Source organism: Geotrypetes seraphini, chromosome 6 (assembly GCF_902459505.1).
Source record: "Geotrypetes seraphini chromosome 6, aGeoSer1.1, whole genome shotgun sequence".
Taxonomy (NCBI): Eukaryota; Metazoa; Chordata; class Amphibia; order Gymnophiona; family Dermophiidae; genus Geotrypetes; species Geotrypetes seraphini.
The window spans coordinates 9051666-9069385 of record NC_047089.1 but is presented as its reverse complement, the minus strand read 5'-3'; the positions used below and the strand labels follow the sequence as shown (position 1 = coordinate 9069385).

The 17720-nt window shown below is 41.5% G+C and overlaps 1 protein-coding gene across 6 annotated transcripts in view; it reads right to left on the bottom strand.

Moving 5' to 3' along the window:
- Positions 1–17720, bottom strand: part of SLCO2B1 (solute carrier organic anion transporter family member 2B1) — a 139056-nt gene that overhangs the window by 11682 nt on the left and 109654 nt on the right. For 5 of the 6 annotated variants that reach the window (XM_033947387.1, XM_033947391.1, XM_033947390.1 and 2 more), the window contains 5 exons: positions 17334–17498; positions 13674–13875; positions 6240–6396; positions 4489–4664; positions 290–354 (listed from right to left, as the gene is read on the bottom strand). In XM_033947387.1, coding sequence (XP_033803278.1) covers positions 290–354; positions 4489–4664; positions 6240–6396; positions 13674–13875; positions 17334–17498 — 765 coding nt within the window. The remainder of the gene's footprint in view (positions 1–289; positions 355–4488; positions 4665–6239; positions 6397–13673; positions 13876–17333; positions 17499–17720) is intronic. The other variant, XR_004539737.1, reaches the window with a different exon arrangement.

Sequence of the window (17720 nt, the reverse complement as noted above, 5' to 3'; positions counted from 1 at the left end):
TTTGCACATCGAGTGTATGTAATCAACAGATACCATATGAAACTGTAGCCTCAAAAGGTGAAACAATATGCCAATTAATTTTGGTTTTGTAACCATTTAAAATCAAGGAGTGTTTTTGTGGGCACCCTGTATATACCAATTCTTATCGGTACATACATGCACAGTTTTGCTTGCCTCAAAGCAAATGAAGCTTTGTGTTGGGAGTTTTAAGATGGCATGCATCCCGGTTGCATATTCCAAAATTACTCTCCACATGTATTTGATGTGTGTACAACATAAATGAATTTACCTAAAGCTCGCAGAATCATTAACTGTAAACCAACAGCAACAGATTTATCTTCAGACTGTACAGTTCTGTAAAGCCAAAACAGGGCTCCATTAAAATATTGCTCATACATCATAGCAGCTCAATCCATACAAATTAAAACATGATTCTGTTCAATTAATGAATTTATATTTTGACACCACCATCAAGAATTACCCGTAATGAATCTAGGTTCTTTTTTTTTCCAGGAACAAACTCATTTTAAACTAGACAGCTAAGCAATAGCACCGATCTCAAGTTAATTGTGCTTATTTGTTGAAGACATAGGCATTGCTGTCCATCCCCTGTTTAAAATAGCCGCCCTATCAGAACTGTAATTGAAATGATTCCATTAGTAATAAACATTATTTCAAAAAAAAAAAAAAAAAAAAAAAAAAAAATTTTCTTTTTGGACTTTGGATCATCTGTTATATTTTTGTCCATTGATACTTGGTTTCTGGAAGTCAATTTGGGGACAAATTAATCTAATTCTTGAATCATCTATCCCCTTGTCATATGAGGCAGAAACTGAAGGGGAACCGGTTTAGAACCAATGCCAGGAAGTTCTTTTTCACCCAGAGGGTGGTGAACACCTGGAATGCGCTGCCGGAGGTTGTGATAGGACAGAGTACACTACCGGGTTTCAAAGAAGGATTGGATAAATTCCTGAAGGATACGGGGATTGAGGGATACAGATAAGGGTAAAGATAGGAGATAGAAAGGGTATCAAGGCGAATTTTACGGGATCACATACAGGTCATGGACCTGATGGGCCGCCGCGGATGCGGATTGCTGGGCGCGATGGACCACTGGTCTGACCCAGCAGAGGCGACTTCTTATGTTCTTATGTGGTACGCTACTTCATGTTAAACCTACTCTAAATAAGTTTAAGAGTCGCCTTTTCCTGATCTTGACAGGAATTGGGGTAGAACTAATTACTCATAATTGGAAAAACCATGATAGGATTAATTTCACTTTTTGGTGGGTAACTGTGTGTACCACTAAGTATGAAAGGATGATGGCGGAGCGTTGGGGGACTAATAAGTCCTTTAATGATATGTGGAGTCCATTGTCTAATTTTATTGCATTATAATTAGGTTTATGTTTCTTTCTTTCTTTTTTCATTAGAGTCTTTGCACATCCAGAGAGGGTGGAGGGGTGGGGGTATTGAAATCATATCATGTATTATTGTTTTAATAATTAAGATAAGTGGAGAAAATGATTGTAATAATTATATAGTTAATAGTGTGATTTTATGTAGTTTGTATGATTTATCATTTGTATTGCACTATTAAAGTTTAAATTTTTTTTTATAAAAAGTTTTCTTTTTTATTCTGGTATCATAACTGATGCAAAAACAAATTTGAAGTTTTTTTGTTTTTTTTTTTCAAATTAGCCACTGACTCTACCGTGTTGATTTTTGGTCAACTGGGACACTGTTGTGATCTTTGCCCTAAGAGACCTGTTCTGATATTATTTCAACAATTTTATTACATAGCCTTGTATTAACAAAGGACTTGTTCAACTGTGCATTACAACATTACAGATTAGTTTTTATTCTTTCTTTTATATCTCTGATCTGTTTTATTAATATTTTTTAAAATCTGTTTTTACAGTCTTATTCTCTTGCTCCTTTGGCATCTGCTAGTGGTTTTACTAATATTATTGTGGTTATTATGATGTTACATTTGATAACTTGATGTTTTTGTATGGGTTTGTACCGGTGACCCCTGATGCAGGTGTTGATTCGCTGAAACACAGTACTGTGTCGGGTCTACAGTTGATGTTTGTCCTTTGTTTTGTTTTTACATTTTTGATTTCTTGTGGAGTGTTCATTGTCTGTTCCCACTGCTTTTTGGGTGCACACAAAACCTGCACCATCATGGCTAAAATGCACCTGATCAGGTGTATGTGGTGTCTGGACATCAAGGGATCCCCAGGATCTGCAGGGCAAGGAAGAGGCATTGTAGATCAATTTGGAAAGAGGGAATGGTGAATATATTTACATTGGTGTGATATACAGGCCTCCCTCACAGACGGAAGAAGTAGATGGAGATTTAATAGTAGACATTCAGAATATATCTAAAAAAGGGGAAGTCTTGCTAATAGGTGATTTTAACATGCCGGATGTTGATTGGGGTATCCCCATTGCAGGGTCTTCTAGAAGTAAGGAGATTCTGGATTCTCTACCAGGAGAACTGTTCCAGCAGTTGGTAATGGAACCCATGCGGGATGGGGGTCATACTGGACTTAGTGATTACAAACAGGGAAAGCATTTCTGATGTTACAGTAGGTGATCATCTGGCATCCAGTGATCACTGCATGGTACAGTTTAATATTAAGATGGGTATAGAGAGGGTTCATTCAAAAGCAAAGGTTCTAGACTTAAAAAAACTAACTTTTTTCGGATGGGGGTCTACGTCTAGGAATTATTGTCTGGATGGGAATGTCAGGAAGGAGTGGAAATGCAATGGGCAAAACTGAAAGGAGCATTTGTAAGGGCAACAAACCTTTTTGTGAGGCAAGTAAGTAATAACTAATGGGCAGACTGGTCTTTATCTGCCCTCATTTACTAAGTAAGAGGAAAGAAGGTCGCTTTGGTTCTCAAAAGTAGTAGCTGAGAAGGTAAGGAACAAGAGGTTAGCTTTCATAAACTACAAAAGATCGCAGAAAGAGGAAGGCAGGCAAAAATATCTGGAAAAGATAAGAGAGGCTGGTCGTGTAGTTAGGAAAGCAAAGATGCAAATGGAAGAAAAAAATAGCTGACATGGTAAAATGGGGAGACAAGACTTTTTTTTAATATATTAGTGATAGGAAGAAGTGCAAAAGTGGCATTGTGAGACTCAAAGGTGTAGAGGAGGAATATGTAGAAGCTGGTAAAGAAAAGGCCAAATTGCTTAACAAATATTTCTGTTCTGTGTTCACGGCTGAAGTGCTGGGAGCAGGACCGCAGAAGACAAATGTGAATAGGGATGGAGGAGTGGTAGACCCTGATCGATTTTCAGAGGGTTGTGTTCGTGAGGAGTTAACTAGAATAAAGGTAGACAAGGCGATGGGGCCGGATGAGGTACATCTGAGGGTGCTGAAGGAACTTAGGGAAGTTCTGGTGGCTCCCCTGACTGACCTTTTCAATGAGTCTCTAGAGTCAGGAGTGGTACCGGAGGACTGGAGAACGGTAGATGTGGTCCCTCTCCACAAAAGTGGAAGTAAGGAAGAAGCAGGGAATTACAGGCCGGTAAGCCTGACTTCGGTGGTAAGCAAATTAATGGAAACACTTTTAAAACAGAGAATGGTCAAGTTTCTGGAACCTGTGGATTACTGGACCGGAGGCAACATGGATTCACTAGAGGTAGGTCTCGTCAGACAAATCTGATCAATTTCTTTGACTGGGTGACCAGAGAATTGGATAGAAGATGTGCGCTAGATGTGGTGTATTTAGATTTTAGCATAGCCTTTGACAGTGTTCCACACAAACGTCTGATAAATAAACTGAGTGCCCTCGGGATGGGTTCCAAAGTGACTGGCTGGGTCCAGAACTGGTTGACTGGAAGGAGACAGAGGGTAGTTGATCAATGGAGATCGCGCTGAGGAAAGGGAGGTTACCAGTGGTGTGCCTCAAGGTTCTGTTCTTGGATCTGTTCTTTTTAACATTTTTATAAATGATATTGCTGAAGATTTGTTTCTTTGCAGATGATACCAAAATCAGCAATAGAGTAGACACGTCGGATGGTGTGAATAACATGAAGCTTGAAGAATGGTCTGAAATTTGGCAGCTAACATTTAATGCTAAGAAATGTCAAGGTCATGCACTTGCGCTGCAAAAACCTGAGGGAACGGTACAGATTAGGGAGTGAAGAGCTTATGTGCACGACAGAAGAGCGGGACTTGGGTGTGATTGTATGGGATGATCTTAAGGTGGCCAAACAGGTTGAAAAGGTGACGGCGAAAGCTAGAAGGATGCCAGGTTGCATAGGGAGAGGTATGGCCAGTAGGAAATAAGCAGTGGATTTCCCCAAGCCATCTCAAGAATGGCCTGTTGACTTCTCTTTTAGGAAATTAGCCAAGCCTTTTTTTTAACCCTGCTAAGCTGGCTTTTCAAATAGATAGAAAAGGAAAGCACGTTAATAAACCCTGATTCACCAACTCATCAAAAGTATAGGTAAGGGAGAGGCATTGCATATTACCTGAGAATAATTATGAAGGATGGTGTATGTGAGGTACATGCGAGAATTCCAGTCAAGAGAGACAAAGCAACAAAAGGCAGCAGATGGCTGTGGTAGCACTGTGAGTCGCACACTCCAGGTTTGGCAAAGCCTTCCGTTTGGTCAACATTCTTGATGCAGCTACATTGTGTGTAGTTCTGTAGGTGGAAAGAAGCGGCGTCATAAAAAGTAAGATGAGATCAGGGAAAGTAGCACCTTAGACAGGTAAAAATTACTACATGACAAATATACATTGATCAAATTGTAAAGTAGGTCCTTATTTGTAATCCAAGAGAGATGAGTTGGTACAGTACTACTCTACTTCTATGAGGTTTAAGTTTCAACTTTATTAGGATTTTATATACCGCCTATCAAGGTTATCTAAGCGGTTTTACAATCAGGTACTCAAGCATTTTCCCTCTCTGTCCCGGTGGGCTCACAATCTATCTAATGCACCTGGTGCAATGGGGGGATTAAGTGACTTGCCCAGGGTCACAAGGAGCAGCGCGGGATTTGAACCCACAACCCCACGGTGCTGAGGCTGTAGCTTCAACCACTGCACCACACTCCTCTTGTTGATACCAGACATGCCCTATTGTTTCTTACACCCTGCAAATTTCAACAAGAATTCAATGGAGTACCCTATATACTTGAATGTAAACCAAGATTTTTAGGCCAAAAAAAGGGCCCAAAAATGTTGCTAGCCTCTGCTGTGAGACCTGGTGGTCCAGTGGTGGCTGGGACAGGAGGAATCTCTCCCACCTCCTGTACCAGCTGATTTTAAGAATCTTGCGGTGATAATTGAACCTTTTCCAAAACGTCCTGGACACCTGCTGTGTCAGGAGATAAATCAACTGAGAATGCCCAGATCTTGTAAAGCCCTCTAGTTTTACCATTTTCCCTTCTCTGGAAATAATTTGGTTCTGTATTAATACCTTTCAAGTATTTAAATGTCTGTATCATATCTCCCCATCCCTCCTCTCCTCTAGAGCAGTGGTTCCCAACCCTGTCCTAGAGGAACACCAGGCCAATTGGGTTTTCAGGCTAGCCCTAATGAATATGCATGAAGCAAATTTGCATGCCTATCACTTCCATCATATGCAAATCTCTCTCATGCATATTCATTAGGGCTAGCCTGAAAACCCGATTGGCCTGGTGTTCCTCCAGGACAGGGTTGGGAATCACTACTCTAGAGTATATTTAGGTGTTCCTGTTCCTTCTCATATGTCTTTTGGCACAAACCCCCTGCCATTTTTGTCACCTTCCTCTGGACCACTTCAAGTCTTCTGTTATCCTTCGTCAGATACGGTCTGCAAAATTGAACACAATACTCCAAATGCTGGTTACTCTCTCTATACAGCCTAGCATCCTTCAGATCCTCAGACACTATTACCCCAAAGTCCCTCTCCTCATCTGTGCATATCCGCCTCTCACCTCCCAGGAATCAGGGGGCCCAGATGCTGTTACAGAATAGGCTCCTGTCTCACATCTCTGGGATGTCTAAATGGAGACATCGTCATAGAATTGCCCCCTTAATGCAAAAGTAGAGAACGTTTGTTTCTGCTGTGGGTAAAATTTCTTACCTGGCCACATTAAATCATAGCACCAGAAGATACATGCAATGAATCTGGCATGCGAACAAGATCTGAGAGGAGGCATTGGCTTGCTGCAGCTTGGGAAAAACCATACATGATTACTGAAAGATTTGGTACGATGAGAGAGGATTTTCTCACCTGGACTTTGCGCTCTGCTGGCTTAATACTGAAAGCTTTGCAGCCGGCATAACACGGAGACATATATTCAAACCCATCTGAACCACATATAGGGTTATAGGCCATCTTGGGGCAGTTGCAGTTCTTATAACAGGCAGACAAATCGTATTTCTCAGTTCTAGAGAAAAAGAGAGAAACCATTATATAGCAAGCTGCTGCTACTATAATCCAAAGGAACTCATAAAGATGATTACAACATGCAATTGTAAGGCACATTCATCCAATGTGCTCTGCAAGTTGTGGAAACAGAATACTGGACTGGATGGATCACTGGTCTGACCCAGTAGGGTGATTCTTATGATAGAGGTCTATAAAATGCTGAGTGCGGTGGAACTCATAAATGCAAACTGATTGCTTGTTCTTTCAAAAAGTGCAATGACTAGAGGACATGCCTTGAAATAATAATAAATAACTAACTGTATTTATAATCTGCCTATACCTTACAGTTCAGAGCGGCTCACAATATATCTAAATAGTTGAGACATTTCCAGGGGTCATAAATCTAAAATACCGCATTACTAATCATAAATTACAAGATGTTGCAGAAAGACGAAGACAGACAAAAATATGTGGGAAAGCTACAAGAAACAGGAAAAGCTGTCAGACAAGCAAAGATGCAAATGGAAGAAAAGATAGCTGATATAACATAACATAAATTTTTATTTATATACCGCAAAAGCCTTTTGGTTCTTTGTGGTTTACAAAAGAGAAGGGCTGACCATTGTCAGAGAGCTACAATAGATAGAATATTGGCATGAATGAGTTAACAATAGTTTCAGATCAATGCGATGCTTTGAAGGGATTACAAGAATTTTGAGAACAGATAGGTTTTTAATAGCTTTCTAAAATGCATATATGAGGTTGATATTCTAACTATTTGATCCAGTTCAGTATTCCTGGAAGCGGTTTGGTATGATAAGAGTCGGTTAATGAATCTTTTCTGAGTACAGCCTTTGACTGAAGGGTAGATAAAAAATGATCGGGAATGTGTGGAGCGGCTTGGCGATGAGAACAAGAATTGAGCAGTTAGGTAGGAGGCCATATAGGGCTTTGTAGACAAGGCATCCAAATTTGAAGAGAACTCTTCCCTTGACAGGAAGCCAATGTAGTTTTTGGTAGAATGGAGTCATGTGGTCAAATTCTTTTAGGTTGAAGATTAGTCTCACTGCCGTGTTTTGGATGATACTTAGTTTGCGGAAATGCCTGCATTGTCCTGCTAGGTATGAAATGTTGCAGTAGTCCAGGAGGCTTAACACTAGCGATTGGACTAGTAATCGGAAAGGTGCAAGTTCAAAGAATTTTCTTATGGTAAAATTGGAGGACAAAACATTTTTTTAGCTATGTAAGTGATAGGAAGAAGTGCCAAAATGTCATAGGAAGGCTTAAGGTTGAAGGGAACAAATTTGCAGAAACTTATAAGGATAAGGCTGAACTGCTTAACAATTTTTTCTATTCTGTGTTCACAGATGAAAGACCGGGGGCAGAACCGCAGTAACTTATGGGTTGGGAGGCCCGTTTGGCTCATTCTTCTCGACGCCGGAGCAGAGACTTTGTTCGCACTTGGACTCCATATTTGAACATTTTGGCTCCTGAGAGTCGTAGCCGGGTCTTGAATAGACTCCACCTCTGAAACTGTGCTTCTATGTGTCTCTGCTGTTCCCTGCTTACGAGTTTTTCTGTATCCGTGGGGGGATGGGGTGGGGTGGGTGGGGGGTAGGGGCTTCTTTGTTGGGGGGTGGGGATATGGTGGGTCCGGGGAGGACATAAGAGTCCAGTCCTCCACGGGTGTTTGATGAAAATGCATACCATGTTTGTTATTGCTGTTGTATTTACTGTTGCTTAATAAAATAGATTTGAACATAAACAAACACAAATGGGAATAGAAGTCTAGTAGAACTGGAAAGATTCTCAGAAGACTGAGGAGCTAGTTAAATTAAAAATAGGCAAGGTGATGGGGCCTGACGGGATTCATCCCAGGGTGCTCAAGGAACTCAAGAGGTTCTGGCTGCTCCGTTGTCTCATCTTTTTCATGCTTCCTTAGGGACTGGTGTGGTCCCAGAGGACTGGAGAAGGGCGGATGTGGTCCCTCTGCACAAGAGTGGGATAGGAGGTTGGGAATTATAGGCCGCTTAGTCTGACCTCTGTAGAGAGTAAACTAATGGAAACGCTTCTTAAGTGCAGGATGGTGGGATTTCTAGAATCGAACAGATTGCAGAACCCAAGACAGCATGGTTTTACGAGAGGCAGGTCTTGCCAGACAAATCTGATTGATTTCTTTGACTGGGTGACCAAACAGTTGGATATGAGAGGGGTGCTCGATGTAGTGTACTTGGATTTTGGCAAAGCTTTCAACACAGTGAAGATTGATAAATAAACTGAATGCCATACAGTATGGACCCTAAAGCGACAAACTGGATTAAAAGGGGAGAGTGTGGCGCAGTGGTTAAAACTACAGCCTCACACACACTACTCCTTGACACCCTAGGCAAGTCACTGAATCCCCCCATTGCCCCAGGTACATTAGATAGATTGTGAGTCCATCCTGAATTCATGTAAATTATTCTGAGCTCTCCTGGGATAATAGAAGAGAAAAATAAATAAAAGCTGGTCAAGTGGAAGGAGACAAAAGGAGTCTGCTTGGAGGGAAAGGATGTTGGTAGAGTGCCACAAGGATCTGTCCTTGGGCCAGCTCTATTTAACATCTTTGTGAAATAAATCAGTTGTAAGGCCTTATTTTGGATGGCCTGTAATGTTTTGTTAATTTTCAAAGAGCATCCCAAATACGCAACATTACAGTAATCTATCTGACTTAAAATGAGTGATTGCACTTCAGAAGTGTATCACTCCTTCTGATATGTGAAATTGTCTCTCCAGCGTGTGGACTCTTATTGGGTCAATCAGATGAATGTTTGGAATAGTTAAAATTTTTATTTTTGTTAAGCCCTGGCAATTGCTCACAAGAGAATCCATTCCACCACCCCCTCCTACATAAAATCCAAGCTTCCCATCTACAACCCCACTCGCACCCTCCGCTCAAAATCAGAGATACGCCTATGCACCCCCCCCCCCCGGAAGATCCCTGCTCACAGAAACTGCCCACAAACGATCCTACAGCCACTTCATTCCACACCTCTGGAACCAACTCCCCCCCCCCCCAACTTAGACAACAGAACTCATTATTAACATTCCGTAAATCGGTGAAGACCCTCCTCTTCAACTAAAGATCTCCTCTGTCTTCTCCCTCCCTTACGCCCCACCCCTCCACTCTCCTATCACCTTCCCGAACTCCAGTATAACCCTCTCTTACTCTCTCCACAAACAAATTGTACCTAAACGCATATAACTTCCTTAACTAAACTACTGTATTTCCCCCTTCTCTCTTTCTGCTATACTCTCCCTGTATTTAATTCTCTCCAAAATCTATAAATCCAATCACTAAACCTGTTGTACTACTTATATGTCTAATTACTCTCCACTGTGTATGTTCATTTGTAAACCGTTCTGAGCTACTGGGAGGACGGGATAAAAATCCAAATAAATAAATATGTCAAACGACAAGGCTCTTGTGTACTTCAATAACTTTATTGTTGAATTATTAAAATAAAGTTGATGATTGCACTAAGATCTTAAAATGGGTCAGATCAAGGTATTTACTAATACTTCTAAATTTTCTAAGAAGGCAAAATAAAGTCTTAAGTGAGGCAACTGAGGCTCTGCACAAATACCAGAGTGACAAAGGGCTCCTTTTCCTAAGCATGAGCTACAATGCCGCATGGACTAGACGCTAACGCCTCCATAGAGCTGGCATTAGTTTTTCCGCCTAGCGCGGGGGTTAGCCCGTGCTAAAAACGCTACCGCACCTTAGTAACAGGAGCCCACTGTGTTGGACTATATACAACTTATGCGCAAATTGACTGCCTGCTCATCACCGAATGTGGGAGAATTATGAGACATGGAGCGCTGGCAAACGATGACGCAGATAGGAGATACTCAGAGGGTCCATAGACAAAAGCGCGTGCCGACAAAGGTGCGCCGACAACCCAGCGCAGACAACTGAGCGCAAGGCGGAAGCGCGCCAAAGAAAAACAGTATTTTAAGGGGCTCCGACGGGGGGAGTTGGTGGGGAACCCCCCCCCACTTTACTTAATAGAGATCGCGCCGGCGTAGTGGGGGGTTTGGGGGGTTGTAACCCTCCTCATTTACTGGAAACTTAACTTTTTCCCTTTTTTTTAGGGAAAAAGTGAAAGTTTTCAGTATAATGTGGGGGTTACAACCCCCCAAACCCCCCACAATGCCGGCGCGATCTCTGATAAGTAAAGTGGGGGGGGGAGTTCCCCCCCCACAACCCCCCGTCGGAGCCCTTTAAAATACTGTTTTTCTTCAGCGCGCTTCCGCCTTGCGCTCAGTTGTCTGCGCTGGGTTGTCGCGCGCTTTTGACCTGTCACCTACTCAGAGAGCTCGTTCCTACACCCTCTCAATATAAAACTGCACTACCATGTGTGAGAGCTGGGTGGGTCCTGGTGGGTGGTTCTTTAGTTTTTTAATCAAATTTCCATTATTATCAAGCATTTACATCTTGTACAGAAAGAATGATTAAAGTCACGTTACTTTAACAATAAGGAACATAAGTCATACAGAAATAACTGACTAAACATTCTAGTTTAATCTTATCTTCCATTTGTGTGTCGTAAATACCTATTTAGGCTCTAGGCGACTTACAGAGAAGGGTTGAGAGGGGATCGGGGGGGGGGAGGGATTAACAAGGAGGACCTTGAAGGGGAAGGAGGCGGGAAAACTCAATTGTCTAGGAACTTCGTCTAGAGAAGGAAGTGGAAAGTTCGTTTCCGACAACTTTTAGGTTCAGCTGTCAAAAAGGAAGCCCACAATAATAGGAACCAATACGATCCAAAGCGATTTAAACAAAAAGTATACAAAGCGGAAAAGCGAATCGACTAAAGCCTGTATATGAGAGACCTATTCTGTTAATGTCAGCTCAACATATTTTCTCTCTCGAGGTGTTTCAAAGATAGGAAAGCAGTCAATTGGGAAGGTTCAAAGAACGTATATTTTACTAGATCCCAAACTAAATGATCATAATCAAATCAGTGCCGTTGTCAAAAGCTGTTTTTATAGAGTACGGATGATCAGGCCACTTGCCAATTTTCTTGACACCTCTTCTTAATCCATTCGCTAATAATATCAAAACTCGATTACTGTAATTCATTATATAAGGGAATCAGATTCTTCAAAATACCGCAATAAAAATGATTACCAATCAAAGAAAATTCGATCAAGTCACTCCACTTCTAAAGAATGCACACTGGCTTCCCGTAATTCACAGATTATATAAAATAGCCCTAATAATCTTCATACTCCTCATATTCCATCCAGATCATTAAGATCCGAGGATAAACATCTTCTCTCAATTCCTTCTTCATCAACACTCAATGCACTTCTTCCTACATATAAGCTTAGCAAATTCTCATACAAAGTCCCTATTTTATGTTGGTCCTGTGGCTTTCAGTAGGAACGCTACGCCACATGATATTTCAATGCACTCACCTCACAGTTTACTGGGATAAGGTTTGGCATACCATCTCATCCATATTGAAGATTCACGAACCGTTACATCTTAAAATTATTGTCCTTGGCCAACAGGGCCTCGCGCAACCTCTCTCAGAACCAAATGCTCGCCTCCTCAATATATTACTGTTTTTGGCTATCAAGAACATACGGCATTCCTGGAAGAATTTATCCAATGGTGGAACACCGTATGCATCACTACCAAATTTGAAGGTGCAAACGCAGGAAAACATCATTCCACTGGCGCATTTCTTAAAATCTGGAGCCCTGTCCAAAATGACTGCGTTTTGGACCATTGATATACTGTCATTCAGAATATATTGCTCAATACATATAATGATCACTTTTTGTTGGGTCAGCGTGATGCTCCTTCATGTTCAAAAATATTTCTCCTACTGATAATGTATGTACTGACTCTACTATGTATGTTATCACATAATCATATGTATGTATTACCCTGATTGGTACTCGTCGTACACTCATTTTTCCAGTCACTGCCCCGTTAATCTGGAATTCTCTCCCCCTATTCCTCAGAGCCAAACAAAACTTGCAGAAATTTAAAAGTAGCCTAAAATGCTTGCTTTTTAAAGACGCCTTTAACTGATTTTACTTACCTACGCACCTATTTTCTCCTGAATTAAATCATTTCACTTCCCTATTCTACATTCCTTATTTGTATTCTATTTAAAAAAAATTGTAGTTCTCCCATTTTTTCCCCAATGCTTTCATGTTACTAGTATGTTTGTAACGTTTGTTCATGTTTATTATCTAAAACATTTGTTCCCCAGGTATTTAAAAATTATTATGTACAACGCTTTGTAGCTTTGGATAAGCGTTTAATCAAAATTTAAATAAACTATGAAACTAAAACTATTTGGTAAGTTTGTTCATTTATATCATAATATTAATAAAATATATTTTTTTAAAAAACCCCATCAACACTCGACGGGATACAATCTTTTCTGTGATGGCTCCTCATTTATGGAACCCACTGCTCACTCACCTAAGAGAAGATTTAAAGGTAAACTGAAATGTTTTCTTTTTAAAGATGTATTCGAACAGTCAAAGCTAAAGGTCAACAAGTTACAAATGCTTTCACCTACTGTTTTTTCCTTCTATTTTTTCCTCTCCTTATGCATTATATTTCCACCCTCTTTCACCTTGTTCCTGTTATAGTGTATTAGTCCACGTTCTAGTATTTTCCCCCAAATCCTATGGCCCTCTTTTACTAACGTAGGCTAACTGATTAGCGCGCGCATGTTATGGACGCGTTAGCGTTTAGCGCATGCTAATTCAATTAGCACACCTTAGTCCAAGAGGGGGCATATTTGTCCTACCCTTTTTTATATTTTGTACCCCGCTTTGAATATACGATCGTGCGTTTTAATCCAAATTTTTTATTAAACCTTGAAACTTGATAACGTGGGATGTGTGTCTAATGTTTTGTTGTTCTTTGCTTTGTTTAAATTGTCACAATAAAGAAAAAGAATTTTGAAAAATAAAAATTTTAAAAAGTTAGGGAATGACAAAAAAAAAAAAAAAGAGAGAGGCTCCTTTTACTAAGCTGCACTGGCGTTTTTAGTGCACGTAGGATATTACCGCGCGCTATGCGGCTAGAACTAACGCCAACTGAATGCTGGGGTTAAGGTCTAGTGTGCGCGGCAATTTACCGTGCACTGCTCTGTGCGTTAATGCCCTAAGAAGATGGCAGAAACTCAATGTTCATCACGGGAGCAGAGCTGATACGGCACAACAGATCTTGATAGGTGAGGTGAGGTCTCGATCATCGTGTCCGATCGTATTCGGTCTTACCTTTTGTTTTTATAGGTAATGTTTGGGCTTCTGAAATCCTGCGTTGAACATCCCAGAAACAGGAGAGGAAAGCTGAGGATGATACACATGAAAAGTCCTAAGGTGCATAAAGCCGCGGCTTCTTTCAGAGTCATTTGGAACTTCCGCATGAGAATTCCCCCTGTGACTATTCCAATCATTGCTCCAGGAATATTCACAGCTCCTAAACATTAAAAAGAAACCAAAGATTAAAGAAGTATATTGCAGAAACATTAAAGAAATCATCCCGTGGAATGGCTGAAAAGCAGCTTCTCAAATTTCTTCCGGGTTTGGACTCGTCAGCTTTTCTTGAAACTTCTGTTCAGACAGTGGAGTGGGGGACGTCGATAGTTACCTTTTTATTTGAATTGGATAGAGATTTACGGGGTAATTATTCAGGTGCATTATTTGCTCTTATGGACCATATTGCGCATAAAATTACTTGAGGTTTTTTTTGTTTTTAAAAAATTATTTATCAATTTTAAACATACAATATCAAGAATTAATCTTGTACAGAAAATAAAACATTAGCTAAGAACAAGTACACTTTCTCAATATTCGCGGGCGTTAGGGGCAGAGCCGGCCCACGGCTCTGACTCACCCCCGCCTTCCGCCTGGCATCCTGGACCTTTTTTTTTAAATGAAACGCTGCATCCCGGACTTCCCTGGAGCTTACCTGGTGGTCTAGCGGGCTTTCGAGGCAGAAGTGATCTTCCTACGCTCCTGCCCCGTGCAGATCACTCATACCAAATGGCTGCGGGGAGTTCCCGTCGTAGTCTCGAGAGACGGGGCAAGTCACTCAGTCCCCCATAGCCCCAGGTACATTAGATAGATTGTGAGCCCACCGGGACAGAGAGGGGAAATGCTTGAGTTCCTGATTGTAAAACCACTTAGATAACCTTGATAGGCGGTATATAAAAACCTAATAAACTTGAAACATAGGCTAATCCATCTCAAGTCCACATAATAATTGAGACCCTTGATTGCTAGAAGGAAGAAAAACAAACGTGCAAAAATCTAACTAAGTTCCAACATCTGAGCCAGAATTTAATTTCTAAGAGTTCAAAACTTCAAACCCCTCCGAGATGCTTTAGGGACAGAAATGCAGTTAAGTGTGAGGGTTCAAATAATACATATTTCAGGGATTTATATTTAAATACACATCTACAAGGGTATCTTAAATAAAAGTTACCCCCTAATTACATTACTTGTTAACACAGGTTAAAATAAGTTACCATGGGATGCCCAGTAATCAGATGCAAGTATGTAAATGCATGCAAAACAACTCACGTAAATTGAATAAAACAGCTTGTGGTGATCATCATAAGCTGCAATATCCCTCAACAAATAACACCAGCAAAAGGCTGGTGTTAATTTGCCTGGCCAGGAGCATTTGGCTTTTTATTTGATCCCTAGTGCTGGCTGCTGATAGAGGTTGTCAGTACTCAATTGAAATCATCACTGCAAAGGGGTAGGAACAACGAGGAACCCTGTCCCATTACTAGCCATCAGGGATTACTAAAGGTAGGACTGTGGAAGTCCTATGGGAAGATGGAGGCTACCTTTAGTGACTGAGGGGGGTCTTCTGAGCAGTGGCGGATCTAATTGGGAGTGTTTTTGGTGGCACTGGGAGGAAGGAAAGGGAAGTGGGGCAGCTGCTAAATTAATACCAGACCCTGTTAAGAAGCACTCAGGAGTATCAAGCCATGGCTTGGTGTCTGCTGTTCCTGGACACTAAAGATAGTGTAGCTTATGAAGAAAGACCTGGTGAAGCTTGAAGAATGGTCTGAAATTTGGCAGCTGAAATTGAATGCTAAGAAATGCAAGGTCATGTATTTGGGCTGCAAAAACCCGAGGGACGGTACAGTTTAGGGGGTGAAGAACTTATGTGCACGACAGAAAAGCGGGACTTGGGTGGGATTGTATGTGATGATCTTAAGGTGGCCAAACAGGTTGAAAAGGTGACGGTGAAAGCTAGAAGGATGCTAGGTTGCATAGGGAGAGGTACAGCCAGTAGGAAAAAGGACGTACTGATGCCCCCGTATGACTCTGGTGAGACCTCATTTAGAATATTATGTACAATTCTGGAGGCCGCACTTTCAAAAAGATATAAAAAGGATGGAGTCGGTATCTGGTCAGTATGTGGTATGTGGTGTGTGGTCTTCGTGATAAGGCGTATGGGGACAGACTTAAAGATCTCAATCTGTAAACTTTGGAGGAAAGGCGGGAGAGGGGAGATAGGACAGAGACGTTTAAATACCTACATGGTGTAAATGCGCATGAGTCGAGTCTCTTTCATTTGAAAGAAAACTCTGCAATGAGAGGGCATAGGATGAAGTTAAGAGGTGATAGGCTCCGGAGTAATCTAAGGCAGTGTTTCTCAACTCAGTCCTGGAGTACCCCCTTGTCAGTCAGGTTTTCATGATATCCACAATGAATATGCATGAACTTGATTTGCATACACTGCCTCCATTATATGCAAATTTCTTGCATGCACATTCATTGTGGATATCCTGAAAACCTCACTGGCAAGGGGGTACTCCAGGGCTGAGTTGAGAAACACTGATTTAAGGAAATATGGCTGTTCTTATGTTCTTATGTGAGCCAAGTATAGGACAATCAAGCCATTGTGACATCACTGCTGAGGTTGGCTCTGAGGCACCGTGGAATGAGGCATTATGACATCACAATCTCAGCTCTGGAATGTTGCTCTCATTGGGGTTCCGAAATCTTGCTATTCTTTGGGATGCTGAAATGTTGCTACTCTTTTGGGTTTTGGCCAGGTACTGGGGACCTGGATTGGCCACTGTGAGAATGGGAATACTGGGCTTGATGGACCATTGCTCTGTTCCAGTGAGGCTATTCTTTTGGTTTTACATGAGCCAAGTATAGGACAATCAAGCCATTGTGACATCACTGCTGAGGTTGGCTCTGAGGCACCGTGGAATGAGGCATTATGACATCACAATCTCAGCTCTGGAATGTTGCTCTCATTGGGGTTCCGGAATCTTGCTATTCTTTGGGATGCTGAAATGTTGCTACTCTTTGGGTTTTGGCCAGGTACTGGGGACCTGGATTGGCCACTGTGAGAACGGGATACTGGGCTTGATGGACCATTGCTCTGTTCCAGTGAGGCTATTCTTTTGGTTTTACATGAGCCAAGTATAGGACAATCAAGCCATTGTGACATCACTGCTGAGGTTGGCTCTGAGGCACTGTGGAATGAGGCATTATGACATCACAATCTCAGCTCTGGAATGTTGCTCTCATTGGGGTTCTGGAATCTTGCTATTCTTTGAGATGCTGGAATGTTGCTACTTTTTGGGTTTTGGCTAGGTACTAGGGACCTGGTTTGGTCACCGTGAGAATGGGCTACTGGGCCTGATGGACCTTTGGTCTGACCCAATAAGGCTATTCTTATGTTCTTATAGAATTACTCCCAAAATGCAGAAAGAACTAAAGAAAGGGTGATCACCACTTTACATACACAATACATACAATACAGTTAGATGGGCATTAGAAAACCAAATACGCAGCAACCCAAACTTATCGTGCAAAATTTCTTCAAGCGAAGAATCTTGTCCTAAGTGCCCGGGGCCCAGCAAGCCACTGTTGCAAATGCCAGAATCCAGCAGAACCTACCTATGATCAGGTTTGCAACGGATGCTGTGAGACTGAACTGTCGTTCCAAGAACTTGGCCATGAATGTGGCTATCCCAGTTACCATGCCTGCCATACTGAGCTGACCCAGAATTATTAGAACGCAGACTGGTTGCCTTACAATTCTCAATAAAACCTTAGGGAAGGCTGAAACAAAGAGAAACAGGAATGATTAATAATATAGAATGATGTTAAGATAGAAATTAAAAAAAAAAGTTCTAAGAATTTGAATAGGTAGAGCAATTACTCAACAATGCGATGGCAGTACATATACCAGCAATACTGATAGAAACATGAAACATGACGGCAGATACAGGCCAAATGGCCCATCCGCAGCATCCGCTATCTCTTCCTCTCTCTAAGAGATCC